This window comes from Callorhinus ursinus, unplaced genomic scaffold, assembly GCF_003265705.2.
Source record: "Callorhinus ursinus isolate GAN/ISIS: 27379988/994484 unplaced genomic scaffold, GSC_fseal_2.0 scaffold10, whole genome shotgun sequence".
NCBI lineage: Eukaryota > Metazoa > Chordata > Mammalia > Carnivora > Otariidae > Callorhinus > Callorhinus ursinus.
This window is the reverse complement of record NW_027397072.1, coordinates 7,238,550-7,253,226: the sequence shown is the minus strand read 5'-3', so window position 1 is coordinate 7,253,226 and position 14,677 is coordinate 7,238,550. Positions and strand designations below refer to the sequence as shown.

Below are 14,677 nucleotides of genomic sequence, written 5' to 3'. Positions count from 1 at the left end.
ATTATCCAACGTCCAGGTAATTAAATATTTAACTTTAGGCGCCAAAAACCCCTAGCAGTAAGACACTGGATCTTAACCTGCTAGAGGAAATTTTCTTCAAGCTGCACAAAGAAGGCAGATGCTCAAAGTGAATGGGCTCTTTCTGTTCGCATCCTTCTGCCCCTCCCCCTCCATCCTTTTCTGGGCAGGTGATCGTCTGCAACACTAACTGCCAGTGTTTTGTAGCTCAGACTCTTATCACCACATCTCTAACCCTGGCACTGAAAAAAAATGTGATTGTTATAAAAACCAAATTTTAAGTTGAAATGAACGAAAGCCATTTTTAACTTGGAGAATTCAGGAATGACCACTAAAATATCAGGAAGTTCAGGAATCTACAAAACCAGCCTCAGGAAATACATTTGTTCTTTGCTAAAGGTTTACAGAACAAAGACTCCATAAATTCCTTGTTCTCTCCACTGTCAGGACATGGCATAAAGAACTCTGAGAACGTGTCATCAGAGACTGGATGCCCCCAAAAGAGCGGCCACCCCTGCTGACCACACAGGCTTCTCAGCCATAACCTGGGAAGCTCACATTCAAGCCAGAAGTCCAGCCAGAGAGAGGAAGCTGCTACAAAATTAACTACAAAATCTCCTTTCCCTACACCAAGCGACTTTATGTGTTCTCCTTCCTTTATGTGTTCTCCTTCCTTCGGTCTGATATTTATTCACTGTTAACTGAATAAGATGCCTGGCAATGTGTCAAAATGGCTAAGTGGTTAATAAGATGCTTCCCTGTGACTTAAGTTTAAGTCAAAACTTAAAACGTGTGGACCTTTTGACATAGAACTTCTACTTATAGGAACTTACTCTCTAAGAAGATCATCAGAAAAGTTTACAAAGATGAACAGAAAACAAGGTTCAGTGCAGACTTGTTTGTAAAAGTAACGAATGGCAACCCAAATGTAATGAATGGAAAATTAAAGTATGGTTCAGCAATGCTATGTAGCCATGAAGCCAATAAAGCAGAGGCTTTCCGGCACCAAAGGATGCCCATGACATACAAGTGAGTCAAAATAATCAGGTTACAAAGCACCAGTAGAGAACGATCCTGTTTATACAAATTATTTTTATGAAGGTACACAGAGGGATATATGAAAGATGTTAAAGTACTTATCTTCTGGTGAGTAAAATTTGGGGTGACTTTTAATTTCATATATAATAGACTAATTTTTAAAAGAGTATATTTTTATAATCACAGAAAAACAACAGGATCTCTCACACATTCTCCACACACAGATGCTCTATATTACCTATTACAGCACACTGAATTTCTCTACAAAATTCATTTTGAAGAAAAAGTTCCACAATTTAAAATAAACACCTGAAAGCCATTCTTCTAGATTAGATCTTGGGCAACTAAAATTTTAAACACCTAAACAATGGCAAGCATTTATGAAACTTGAGACCTTCAGTGTGAGGAACTGGCTGAACAATTTTACCATGATTAACTACAGCAATCTATTCACTTTGAGATGTCAGATTCTGGGGGGACCGCTTTTCAAACGTTCCTCCTTCCCCCACGGACAGCCCTTTCCAGCCCACTTCTGTTTGGCCCACATGTACATCCTTCATCGGATGTGTCCTCCTCTGGAGACTCCACCTCTGCTTCTGCACGCATCACTCTAACTTGCTGGATCTGCTAGGCTCAGCACACATGGGGCCCCAAACCTCTCCAGGGGGCTGGCCTAGTAGGTGTGCTGAGAGCCATCATCTAGACAGTACATTTGCAATATAATAAACTATTTCACCAGTGCACAGGATGCATTCACCTAGACCCGGAGGGGAAAGGTAACTGGTGTTGGGTGCGTAGCACAGAAAGCAATGCAGCGCCCCTCACTTCAAGATATACTAATTTTCCCACTTCACTAAACGTTTTTAAAAAAGCAGTCTTTTGCAGAGTTTAAGCAAATGTGTTTCCTCCTTACTAGCCAAAAAAAGAGAGCATGACCTGAACACAACATACACACGCACACCTGTTCCAAACCCATTCTTTGTAAAATACCCCTACTTAATTTACCCCAATTAAACAGAAACAATACCTAGTATCTGCATAACAAACAGCAATTTCCTATGCCATCTCACACCCTCTGGGCTGATTCCTGGGACACTGTGTGAAGTTGGCCAGACAGGCATTGTTACATATGAGGTCTGTTTACAAAACAACATGTATCTAAAAAATCCACTCCTCTCTCTACAGTAAGACTTGGAGCTTAGTTAACTTTCTAAATATTCACTTAATGAAAAAAAATAGCAAAGGAAGAACAAAGGAACAAAGAAGACATGAGACATAAAAAAAAAAAGACAGCAGACATAAATCCAACCACATCAATAGCAACATCAAATATGAATGGATTAAACAATCCCATCAAAAGGCAGAGATTGTCAGACGAGATTTAAAAAACACTGTCTACAGGAAACACACTTTAGATTCACAGATACACACAGGTTGAAAAAGAAATTCCATGCAAACAGAAACAAAGAGAGCTGGAGTGGCTGTACTAATGTCAGGCTAATATCCTATCCTTGATCCTGGGACTGGTTCTGCTCCACTGACCACTTAAGAGATGGCTCTGGGAATAAAAACTCATTTAAATATACTTCTAAAACAGACATTTCTACAAGCTAAACTCCCGCTGCAATTAACAAACATTCTGAAGTCAAAAAGTGCCGTGTGGCTTCAGCTTTGCTGTTGACTGCTCCCAGGGAACAGAGAGCAGGCTGAGCCAGTTTCAGTAGCTGTCACAATCATCCCCGTGCACTCCGCACATCGAAAACTGAAGTCTGCACAGGCTTGGCACATGCACCATCAAGCTCAAGGGGCTTCACGGCCACTGCCAGGAGGGCGAACCCTCAGGCAGAGCTTGGCATCGTGTCCAGAGGCCTTTTTTACAAAGACCCACAAGCAAGGCATAACAAGGCTGGAAGCAAAGGCCTTCATGACTTGTTTCTGGTATTTTGCACCCCTCAGCCTCCATCAGGGACATGTCCCAGAGCATCAGTGCTGCCATTTCCCTCCCCATCCCCAAAGGCAAGGGCTCAGGCTGCAGAACAGAGTGGAGCTGAGGAGCTCCCCAGGGCCTCCTGCCTTGATGAGTGAATTCCGAACAAGCACTTCAGAGGCAGGTGGCTTGGCTTCCACAGTATGTAGTGCACTTGCTCTCCCTCCCTCCCTCCCTCAGAGACCCACAGGGGACCAGCTGCAGGTTTTTCCAGCTGACTTCTCCCTGGCCCTCCTCATGGCTTCCACTGCTATAATGGGAACCCAGATACCTCATTAAAAAACACTAATGGAGAGAGTATTTTAGCAATGTACCCGTGAGGTGAGTCTGGGTATGTGTATGAGGCCAGAGAAGATGTTTCTTTAGATTCTTCCCTGCCTTTAATTAATGGTTGGGGTTAGATTCAGCTCATTCCACCGTCTAAGAAACTCAGGCTCCTCTAGTAAGAGAAACTGGACAAATGGAGTCCACTAATGCATTGCTGTGTTGTCTGAAGCCTCTGGGAAGCATGCACTCTCCAGAGGAGTTCACATGCCGGTGAAGGCAGGCTGCCTGTAGCCCACCACCTGGAACCCACCACCCCCTGGAAACTGCACTTCACCCCTCCCAACCCTGGCACCCCCGGCTCTCACCCTGCACATCTGTAGCTGCAGCCCACACTCCTGGCTCTCACTTCCCACATCTGTAGCTGGAGCCAGCACTCCTGGCTCTCACTTCCCACATCTGTAGCTGGAGCCCGCACCCCCAGGGCTCACCCTGCACATCTGCAGTTGCAGCCCACGCCCCCAGGGCTCACCTCACACACCTGTAGCTGCAGCCCGCACCCCCAGGACTCCCCCTGCACATATGTAGCTGCAGCCCGCACCCGCAGGGCTCACCTTGCACACCTGTATCTGCAGCCCACACCCCCGGGGCTCACCCTGCACATCTGTAGCTGTAGCCCGCACCCCCAGGGCTCACCTCACACACCTGTAGCTGCAGCCCGCACCCCCGGGGCTCACCTAGCACACCCGTAGCTGCAGCCCGCACCCCCAGGGCTCACCTACCACACCCGTAGCTGCAGCCCGCACCCCCGGGGCTCACCTCACGCACCCGTAGCTGCAGCCCACACCCCCGGGGCTCACCTCACGCACCTGTAGCTGCAGCCCGCACCCCCAGGGCTCACCTCTCACACCTGTAGCGGCAGCCCGCACCCCCGGGACTCACACTACACACCTGTAGCTGCAGCCCGCAGCCCCAGGGCTCACCTCGCGCACCTATAGCAGCAGCCCACACCCCCGGGGCTCACCTAGCACACCTGTAGCGGCAGCCTGCACCCCCGGGGCTCACCTCGCGCACCTGTAGCTGCAGCCCGCACCCCCGCGGCTCACACTACACACCTGTAGCGGCAGCCCGCACCCCCAGGGCTCACCTAGCACACCTGTAGCGGCAGCCCGCACCCCCGGGACTCACCTAGCACACCTGTAGCGGCAGCCCACACCCCTGGGGCTCACACTACACACCTGTAGCTGCAGCCTGCACCCCCGGGGCTCACCTTGTGCACCTGTGGGGGCAGCCCGCACCCCCGGGGCTCACCTCGCACATCTGTAGCTGGAAAAGCCGCCGCTCCTTCTCCATCTCTTCGGCAATTTCAGCCCCGCTGATTTCGGTGCGAATCATCCCATGCAGTTTGGCATGCTCCTTCTTCTCTTTTTCAATTTTGGTTCTACAGGTGACAAAAGCAAGGATAATTTGAGATGCCTCGGCACGGCACTCCAGACAAGACAGGCTTTCAGGGATCCCGTTACCCAGCCTGCAACACAACCGTGCATGAGTCTTTTGCAAACAAGACAGCCTCTTATTTATTTTTATTAATTTTATTTTATTATGTTAATCACCATACATCATTCGTTTTTGATGTAGTGTTCCATGATTCATTGTCTGCGTATAACACCCAGTGCTCCGTGCAATACGTGCCCTCCTTAATACCCATCACCGGGCTAACCCATCCCCCCACCCCCTCCCCTCTAGAACCCTCAGTTTGTTTCTCAGAGTCCATAGTCTCTCATGGTTCGTCTCCCCCTCCAATTCCACCCCTCTTCATTTTTCCCCTTCCTAGTATCTTTTTTTTTTTTAACATATAATGTATTCTTTCTTTCAGAGATACAGGTCTGTGATTCATCAGTTTTACACAATTCACAGCACTCACCATAGCACATACCCTCCCCACTGTTCATCACCCAGCCACCCATCCTTCCCACCCCCCACCACTCCAGCAACCCTCAGCTTGTTTCCTGAGATTAAGAATTCCTCATTCCTTTCTCTGACTTATTTTGCTTAGCATAATACCCTCTAGTTCCGTCCACGTCGTTGCAAATGGCAAGATTTCGTGGGGTTTTTTTGATGGCTGTGTAATATTCTATTGTGTATATATACCACATCTTCTCTATCCATTCATCTGTTGATGAACATCTTGGCTCTTTCCATAGTTTGGCTATTGTGGACACTGCTGGTATAAACATTGGGGTGCACGTACACCTTCGGATCCCTACATTTGTATCTTTGGGGTAAATACCCAGTAGTGCAATTGCTGGGTTGTAGGGTAGTTCTATTTTCAACTGTTTGAGGAACCTCCATACTGTTTTCCAGAGTGGTTGCACCAGCTTGCATTCCCGCCAACAGTGTAGGAGGGTTCCCCTTTCTCCGCATCCCTGCCAACGTCTGTCGTTTCCTGACTTGTTAATTTTAGCCATTCTGACTGGTGTGAGGTGGTATCTCATTGAGGTTTTGATTTGGATTTCCCGGATGCCGAGCGATGTTGAGCACTTTTTCATGTGTCTGTTGGCCATTTGGATGTCTTCTTTGGAAAATGTCTGTTCATGGCTTCTGCCCATTTCTTGATTGGATTATTTGTTCTTTGGGTGTTGAGTTTGATAAGTTCTTTATAGATCTTGGATACTAGCCCTTTATCTGATATGTCATTTGCAAATATCTTCTCTCATTCTGTCAGTTGTCTTTTGGTTTTGTTGACTGTTTCCTTCGCTGTGCAAAAGCTTTTTATCTTGATGAAATCCCAATAGTTCATTTTTGCCCTCGCTTCCCTTGCCTTTGGTGATGTTTCTAGGAAGAAGTTGCTGCGGCTGAGGTCGAAGGGGTTGCTGCCTATGTTCTCCTTTAGGATTTTGATGGACTCCTGTATCTCACATTTAGGTCTTTCAACCACTTTGAGTCTGTTTTTGTGTGTGGTGTAAGGAAATGCTCCAGTTTCATACAAGACAACCTCTTAACTTATTGGAAAGGAAAATGCATTTGGTCATAAGAATGTCAAATTTGACCCTTTTTGTTGAGTACTGGTTCAAGAAATCCTTTCCTAATCACCTACTTTGTGCCAGATCTGGGTCAGAAGAGGCAGAAAGTCTGCTCATGCCTCAGAGGTTTCATTCAGGGCAGCACTTTGTCTGTCTGTCTGTGTGTCCACTGAGCAGCACAAAAGGGGGCTGCATGGTGGGAGACTCCCTCCCTCCTCCACTTTCTCCCTGTCCCTTGCCACCCGCCTCCTGGCTGAGTGAGGTCTTGCCAGGTCTCTGCCTTGACTGGGACAGTGCTCATTGTTGCAGAACAAATCTCAAGCATAAATGGTGAAAGAGTTACTTTTAAAACTTACCTGAGAATTATCTGAAGCTTTCACACTCTCAAATTCTGGGATTTTGTGAGTAATTCTGTCTCCACTCTACATATATCCTGATTTTACCGAATTTGATCTCATTCTCCTTTCGGAACCAGAGGACTCTCTCCGGCAACCCTCTTCAAAACCCCCTTTGTGCCCCCGGTTCGGTAATACACAGAAGCGTCTCCTTGGAGGCACCCGAGGGTGGAAGCAACAGTAGCTGGATGGAAAGCCACCTCCTGGCTCTGGCTCAATGACCCTCTCGCCAGCTGACCAGCAGCAAAGCACCGAGTCTTGGCTTCCTGTCTACAAAGATCCTTTCCCTGTCGAGTGCACTGCATGGGTGTGCAGAGGAAGGACACTAAGGGCCAGCAGCTTCTCTGGTTGGACAGACCTTCAAGGTACTCTAACAGTATCTGTGCTTATATGTGAATGTATACCATCAGTGAAATCCGGATTTTGAGGATCCAGGCAACTCTGAGTTTGGAAATTTGGGTATGGAAATTTAAGATTTCCAGGAGGGGACAAATATTAAAGGTTTGGTATTCCTGAGTTTGTGATCCTTCACCCAAGCTGGTTTTATTTTATTTTTTTAAAGATTTTATTTATTTGTCAGAGAGGGCACATGTGCACAAACTGGGGGAGCAGCAGGCAGTGGGAGAAGCAGGCTCCCTGCTGAGCAAGGAGCTGGATGCAGAATTTGATCCCAGGACCCCAGGATCATGATCTGAGCCATTAACTGACTGAGCCACCCAGGCGTTCCCCAAGGCTGGTTTTAAAAACAAAACACACACACACACACACACACACACACACACACACACACACCCCAAGTCCAATTAAACACTTAGAGCTACATCTGGAACAGCTTTCTTCTTAACACCTCTCACTTTACCAGATGGCTTCATGTTAAAGTTTCTATTTCCACTCAGAAAACTCTACATTGTTATCCAATGCACAGTAATTACAAAGCAAACATAAGACATTTAAAAATATTTTCTGTCTCTCAAGTATTTACAGTAATTGAAATCACTATCCCCACAATCACCAACCCAATCCCAGCGAGCTAAACCCTCCCATGCTGGGAAGGAGAGACTATGATCTGAAACGTGCCGATGACTGACGTGGACCAGGAGCAGTACCATCTTCAGTGGAAACCGTGATGCACGTCCAAGAACCAACTGACCCTTTCTTCGTGTTCCTTTGGCAGATGAAGCGATCAGATAAGGCTAGTGTGGGATGCCTCTTTTCTCTCTCTTTCTACACCAAAGGACTGGTGTTTTAGGGAAATTCAGACACAGAGCTACAAGCAGACAGCTCTTGCAAATCACCGGGAAGATGAAGTCCAAAAACTGTGTTACCGTTGTAAACGGTGACAAAGTGGGGAAAGCGTTTTTGTTTTTTTTTTTTTTAAAGGGAAAGAAACACCTGTCAACAAAACCTGGCCTTAATGTCCTTCAATGAGCTTTCTTGAAAATAACATTCTGTAACCATTATGACATCACAGAAAAGGGACCAGGAAAAACTCAGAGGTCCACGGCATCACTGAAATTTAGACACCGAGTGTGAAAGCATCTGGCATCGTAATGAACCATAGCAACACGGGTTTAAGTGGCTAAAGGTTTATTTAGAAAATACCTTCAAGCAATAAAAGCTCAATTTAAAATTAAGATCTCAAATTACCTACATTTTAAAAAAATGGAAACACTCACATTTTTGTTTCATAGTCCTTCCAGGCTTTATCGAAAGGCTTTTTCAGATCCTGTAAACGGAGAGGCATAAATTAAACAGAACTAATATTAACTTCTGGGCAAGACAACTTACTTATTCTTAGACTAGTCCTGAAAGGAGCATTAATTTCTGTAATAAATGATGTATACTATTCCATGAAAAATAAAGAACTTAGAGCTCAGGCTTTGAATGCGACCAGCAGCCATGCCACACGCACACAGAGCAAGTGGAAAATCCCAGCACGCACACACTGCCCAGCTACACCTTCTCCTGAGGTCTCCTGATTCTACTCTTCTATCTGGAACTTAGGACCTCATACACTCTGATAAAGCCTGGTTCAAAAGCATACTGAGCCACTGGAAAATTCTATCCAGTGGCTCCCCCCATTCACGTTCCCTTTAACAGGGTTCTTTTGTAAGAAAGAACCTCCTTTGAGGGGGCTTATTTTGTATTTTTTGGCTTTTCACTGGCCTTATGACAAGGCCGAAGCTCCTAGCCCGGCATCTAAGGCCTTCCATGAACTAATCTTTCCCACCCTGGAAGCCTCATCTCCCACTCCTGCACCTCCCCGGACTCAGGGCATCAAACCATACAAAAAAGCCTCAAGAGCAGCACCCTGTCACGCTTCTCCCTACCTGCATGTGCGTCCCTCTGCCTCATGTGCCCTGCCCTCCCGTTCTGCTGGCTAAATTGAGTTGGCTGACATGTTCTCTAGGACCCCAGTCCGGGACAATGAGGAATGTTCCTCAGTGTCCTAACGGCTGGCCAGGCCCAGTGCTCCCTGCCCCAACAGCCCTCCTGGCATGCTCTGGGAAGTAAATACTGAGAGGTCTCTGCAGAGGTCGTGGAGATTGGCCAGCCTGGGCTTCCAGATGAGCCAAACGTGACCGGGAATCACGTGCAGATCCAATCAGAGAATTTGATCTAAGAACTGGGGCACAATCATCTGCCTTTCAGATCACACATCTGTTTGTGCCAACAACATGCAAAAGCAGCTACTGCTCAGCATCTGGTACAGATACCACTCAAGCCGACTTCCTCACTCACATGTTCGTGAAACAATTCACAGCAAGGCGCTTCCTGAACAGTGAATGTCCTTCAGAGGACAGAAAAAGAAAGTCCGCTCAAGCCTTACTGGTGCAGATTCTCTTGCCGGGAAACTACGTCCTAGCAAGGACCCTTTGGCCAGTGGTCAGCCAGTGACACACCGGCCAGAAAACCACACTTCCCTGCACAGGCTTCCCTGCTCAACTGATAGAGAGTGAAAACCATTCACAGGCTCCAAAAGAGCTGCTTCTTTCTCTTCCTACCCTCCTCCCCTTCCCACAGTCACAGCACCAGCAGGGTGACCAGAAAGGCCTTGGGGCACCATCGGTATGACTGAAAGGTAGTGCCAACGTAGCAGATCAAGGGAAACTGAGGCAGCAAGAAGCCATCACGCCATCCAGGAGGAAGGCGCGTGTGTGCTGTGCCCTGACAGGCCAGCATGACCGCGACTCTACGTCCCCCAATGACTGTTCCCAGTGAGCTGGGTGGTCGACGGCTTACCCCTTTCACTCCTTTCAGGTCTCCTTTCAGCAAACTGTCCAGAGGGAAGGAGATGATGTTGTTCATATTCTGAATCTAAAAAGCAAACAAACAAAATTCTTATTCAATGTCCTTTTTTTTAAAAAAAAGATTTTATTTATTTATTTGACAGAGAGATAGCAAGAGCCGGAACACAAGCGGCGGAGTGGGAGAGGGAGAAGCAGGCTTCCCGCCGAGCAAGGAGCCCGATGTGGGACTCAATCCCAGGACCCTGGGATCATGACCTGAGCCGAAGGCAGACGCTTAACGACTGAGCCACCCAGGCGCCCCTCGATGTCCTTTTAATCTGAAGTAAGGACAGCAAGATGTTAGAGAACACCTGGTAATAATTAACCTCCCCTGAAAACCTGGCCGGCACAAGCAGGACAGCCTTATTCATTTCTATGCTCCTCATGGTGGTCACACTTTGCAAATAAAAACATAACTCACAGAAAGTCTGTATTTGTCTATTCTTCACAACAATAATAGCCTTCTATTAAACTATGAAGTTTGTGAAAAGATCATCATTATGACGAAGAAAAATTATTTCAAAACAATCATTGACAGAACCACTTTAAAGATACCAAATAGAATTCACAAACACACACTTCCTGCTCTCACTCACAGCTCCAATGTGCTGGGTTACACTTCACCGAAGTCTCAGGGCCCACAGATCGGAATCTCCCCAGAAAAGCCCCCCACAGGGGAACTCAGAATGAAGAAGAGAATGAAGGGGACCTGCATCTCTTGGTTAATGTGTAGGAGTCAATGTTCAGAGAGGGGAAAAGAAATGAATGTGTGTGTTGCATGTGTTGTGTGTGTGAGGTGTGGGGTGTATGTAGGACGTGTGGTGTGTATGTGTGTCTGTGTGTGTGTGTGTTGCTGGAAAAGGAGAAAAATGAGAAAAGGGGGGAGGGAGGTCTTGAGCTGCTCTGTTCTCCCTGAAGCAAGAAGGCCAGGGATGGAGGCTTAGCACATTGTCACCACAGATTAAACTGACTAGAACCAAACCCTCCTGACACACACTTGGAGCACAATCACGGCAAGCAAGGCTGTCCCTGCTGGCCTCAAATGTGGGAAGCTAAGACACCAAGCTTCAGTCGGGGATAGTTAGGTACTGGCTCCCTGTGTTCTGAGGCCCATGCAGTCCCTCCTCGGCAATCAGCTGAGGATCTACTTTCTCCTCTCCCCAGCTTAGCGCACCACTGCCGTAAGTCAACGCAACTGCCAGTTGGCAATGCCAGGGCCTTGGGGCACATGTGTCACTTTGGGATACACACACCTAGATTATGGGCCTATAAAAGAGGAGAGACAAGTAAGAACTTTGGAACCATGTGCATTTATTCTTACCACTGAGCAGAGGAAATTTTTATTTTTAGTAGAATTACCTTGAATAGGAAAACCAACTCTAGGCACAATTTTTCAGGCAACATGGGATCTGATTTTCATATATTATTCGGCATATGAAACCTCAAAATGGGAGGAAGAAATTGACTTGAAAAATACCTGCAGAGGTGTGTGACAATGCCTGCACCAAACCACCAATCCTGCCAAATGAATGACCGATTCATGACCGTCCTTTCAGAAATGCCTTTTTTGGGTAACATTTGTCCGAGGCTTCCACAACTCAACGTTTGTCACGTACCTGGCAGCCCTCCAAGGCACACTGTAATCAGCAGGGACTTGTGAGGATTAGCCTGAAGAGTTAGATTTTTAAACACCAAGAAGCGGAGTTTAAGGCGAGGTCTTCGGATGACTGGAAGGAACAGTGGCAAACAAAGGGCCGTGCTGGTGAATCATCTCTAACGCAAACACACCTGGCTTGCACTGTAAACCGTGGCAGGGGGGAATCCGAGGGCAGACTGCCACACGCCTGTCTCCTTCCACACCTCCACCCCAGCCAGGACGCCTGCTGGCAACTACGTGCCCAAGCCCGCTGCCACCGCAAGCCCACCCGGCTGCCTCTGGCAGGTCCCTCCCGCCGGGCTCCGCTCTGCTCTGCCTTGCGGACCAGCTGCTCACCCACGAACTCCCCACTTGCCATTCTTGCCACCATGTTCCTGGATGGGTCTCTCTGCCCCTTTTCTGGACTGAGGTTCCTGGCCACTGGTCCCTGCTCTCTGCCTGACCCACCCCCTCCTCTGCAGTGCTGTCAGATTCATCTGGAGTGGTATCCCTGATAAAGGCTAAACCGACTCCTGCCCTTGGGACCTTCCACAGTCCAACCTCCTTCGCCATTTTTCATCTTTGTATCTGGCCAAGTGGAAGTCCTTGCTGTTCTCTGCATGTGCTCAGTCTGCTCTATACCCCGCTGAGTGTCCTCCCACCCCCCCCCCACTCCAAAGCCTTCCCATCCGTCAGGCTTTCCCCAGATGCTACCTTCTCCATTAACACACACCCCCGCCCAGCTGCCAGGAGGAAGTGATCCCTCCCTTCCAAATCCTCCAATATATATATATTTTTAATTTCTTCAGGCGCTTGACAGGTCCTACCCTGCTTCACCTCAGCAGTCTCACATCATACATCCTAAAGGACAGCTTTAAGCATACTTCATTTTATATTCTCCATGGCACCTAGCACAGGGCTTGGCCCAGAGCGGGTGCTTAAGAAACACAGACTGAGTAAATCAATATACTGAAGTATTTTTCTGAGCATCTAATACATAAGAGACAGACTCTAGAGATATATTGATACCTTTAAACTAAACGTCATAGAGCAAATGTATATGTGAATTCATTAATCTGTCCATCATGTATTTACTGAGCATCTATTTTATAGGCAGCAACTACCTGGCTACAAAGATAAAAACACAATGCTTGCCATCTCAAGAGGAAGAATAAAGATATACACACCAAGAACTGAACACAGAAAGTCTAAGACATAGCACATGCTGCGTATTTTTCTCTGTACAGACACCAATGGCTCCTTGTAGAGAGACAACGACTGGCTCTGAGCAGCCGGGAGGGCCAACCTGTGCTTGGGCAAGAGGGGCCTGTCCCAGTTACTGAGCCTTGTGACACTGCCCATTCATCCACACGGTCACAAAGAGCCATGGCTAAGAGTCAAAGGCACAGATCAATTTGGTCCTGAACGTTGCCTAGAGAGGAGCCAACACAGAGCCATCTTGGACAAGGCAAGTGCAAGAAAGGGCAGCAAACACAGCCCGAAGGGGGAACATCAAAGCTGCCCAGGTGGCAGGCTGAGCCAAAGGCACCAGCACAACTCAATTACACAGTGGGTTGGGGGGAAAAAAAGAACAAGGTGCTCGCAGATTAAAAATCTTATTACTAGAAAGAAGTCTAGTGGGTTTGTTACAAGAGGCATGTGTAAGTTGGAATGTATGGATGGATAAGTGAGGAAAACAAGATTCTCTACAGCAGGGGGAAAGAATGCACAATTTGGTTTATAAATCTATTTTAAGACTGTTATTTAATTCAAGTAAGAAAGTAGGTACTGATACACAGGTGTTACGTCCAAGAGAGGTAAACTAAGCTTTGGTATCTAGAGTGAAACAGTAAAGTTAGAAACCGACAGCTATCCATCGGGCTGGCTTGCTTTCACTCTCGATGCCATGGATGGGCCCACAGCCTACTGTGACCGAGACAGGACACACCACGATGCCGTGGATGGGCCCACGGCCTACTGTGACCAGGACAGGACACACCACGATGCCGTGGATGGGCCCACGGCCTACTATGACCAGGACAGGACACACCACGATGCCGTGGATGGGCCCACGGCCTACTGTGACCAGGACAGGACACAGCCACTACAGCTGCTAGGGAGATGCACAGGGTCCTCAGGGAGTGACAGGGATGAAGCTGAAGAGGCACAGAGGGTTAGCAGACAAAGATGGACTAGACAGAACCTCAGTCCCCAGGAACTCACCGTCTAATAGGAAGGATAAAGCCCACAATTAAGTAAGCAAACTGCCCTATGAAAACTCCGAAGAGCCATAAATAAAGCACCATGGAATTTCTAAGAAAAGAAAATTACTTTTAGTCTGGACACCAGGGAAATCTTTGCTGACCCGGGGTTATGTGGGATAGACCTTCAAAAGAGGGAGCATTTCGTCTTGCAAAATGGGGAGAAGCTATCCTGGGCAAAAGGACCAGGGTGGGGAAGTGAGCAAAGGCCCACGGCAGCCATGTTAGCAGAGGGGCAGGGAAGACAATGCTGAGAAGTCCGGGTGCCAGATGGACCAAAGGGGTTCTGGCCTTCGCTCCAGGGGATTTTTCTTGCCAGAGTTGTTCAAATGATCTAAAATAAGAAACTATTACTTCTCTTGTCAGAAAATAATTAGCTTAATTATTACAAAAGAGACAGAAAGTAGATCAGTGGTTGCCTGGGGCTGGGGGTTAACTGTGAGAGGACATGAGAGACCTTACTGGGGGCAGAAACTGTCTCCAGGCTGATGTATGGTCACAGCTACACCGCTTGGTAGAGTTTCTAGAAATCACTGACTTGTATACTTGAAATGGGTGAGATCTACGATATGTAAAATATAATTCAATAAAGCTGTTTTTTTAAAAAAGAAATACACGATTACAAATATAAAGAGAATCCCCATCAATGGATACATTAATCTAGCTTCGTACTCCTGGACGTCATTAATCCAGCTTCGTACTCCTGGACGTGAGCCTATGCATTTATTTACAGGCTCCGTGTATGCAAACCGCATAGCACAGAGG

General features: G+C 47.3%; 1 protein-coding gene across 3 annotated transcripts in view; it reads right to left on the bottom strand.

Moving 5' to 3' along the window:
• The window catches only part of ASAP2 (ArfGAP with SH3 domain, ankyrin repeat and PH domain 2), a 110,599-nt gene that overhangs the window by 63,473 nt on the left and 32,449 nt on the right, over window positions 1-14,677 (bottom strand). For all 3 annotated transcript variants that reach the window (XM_073896974.1, XM_073896975.1, XM_073896977.1), the window contains exons 3-5: window positions 9,969-10,043; window positions 8,402-8,451; window positions 4,619-4,748 (exon numbers count right to left, since the gene is read on the bottom strand). In XM_073896974.1, coding sequence (XP_073753075.1) covers window positions 4,619-4,748; window positions 8,402-8,451; window positions 9,969-10,043 — 255 coding nt within the window. The remainder of the gene's footprint in view (window positions 1-4,618; window positions 4,749-8,401; window positions 8,452-9,968; window positions 10,044-14,677) is intronic.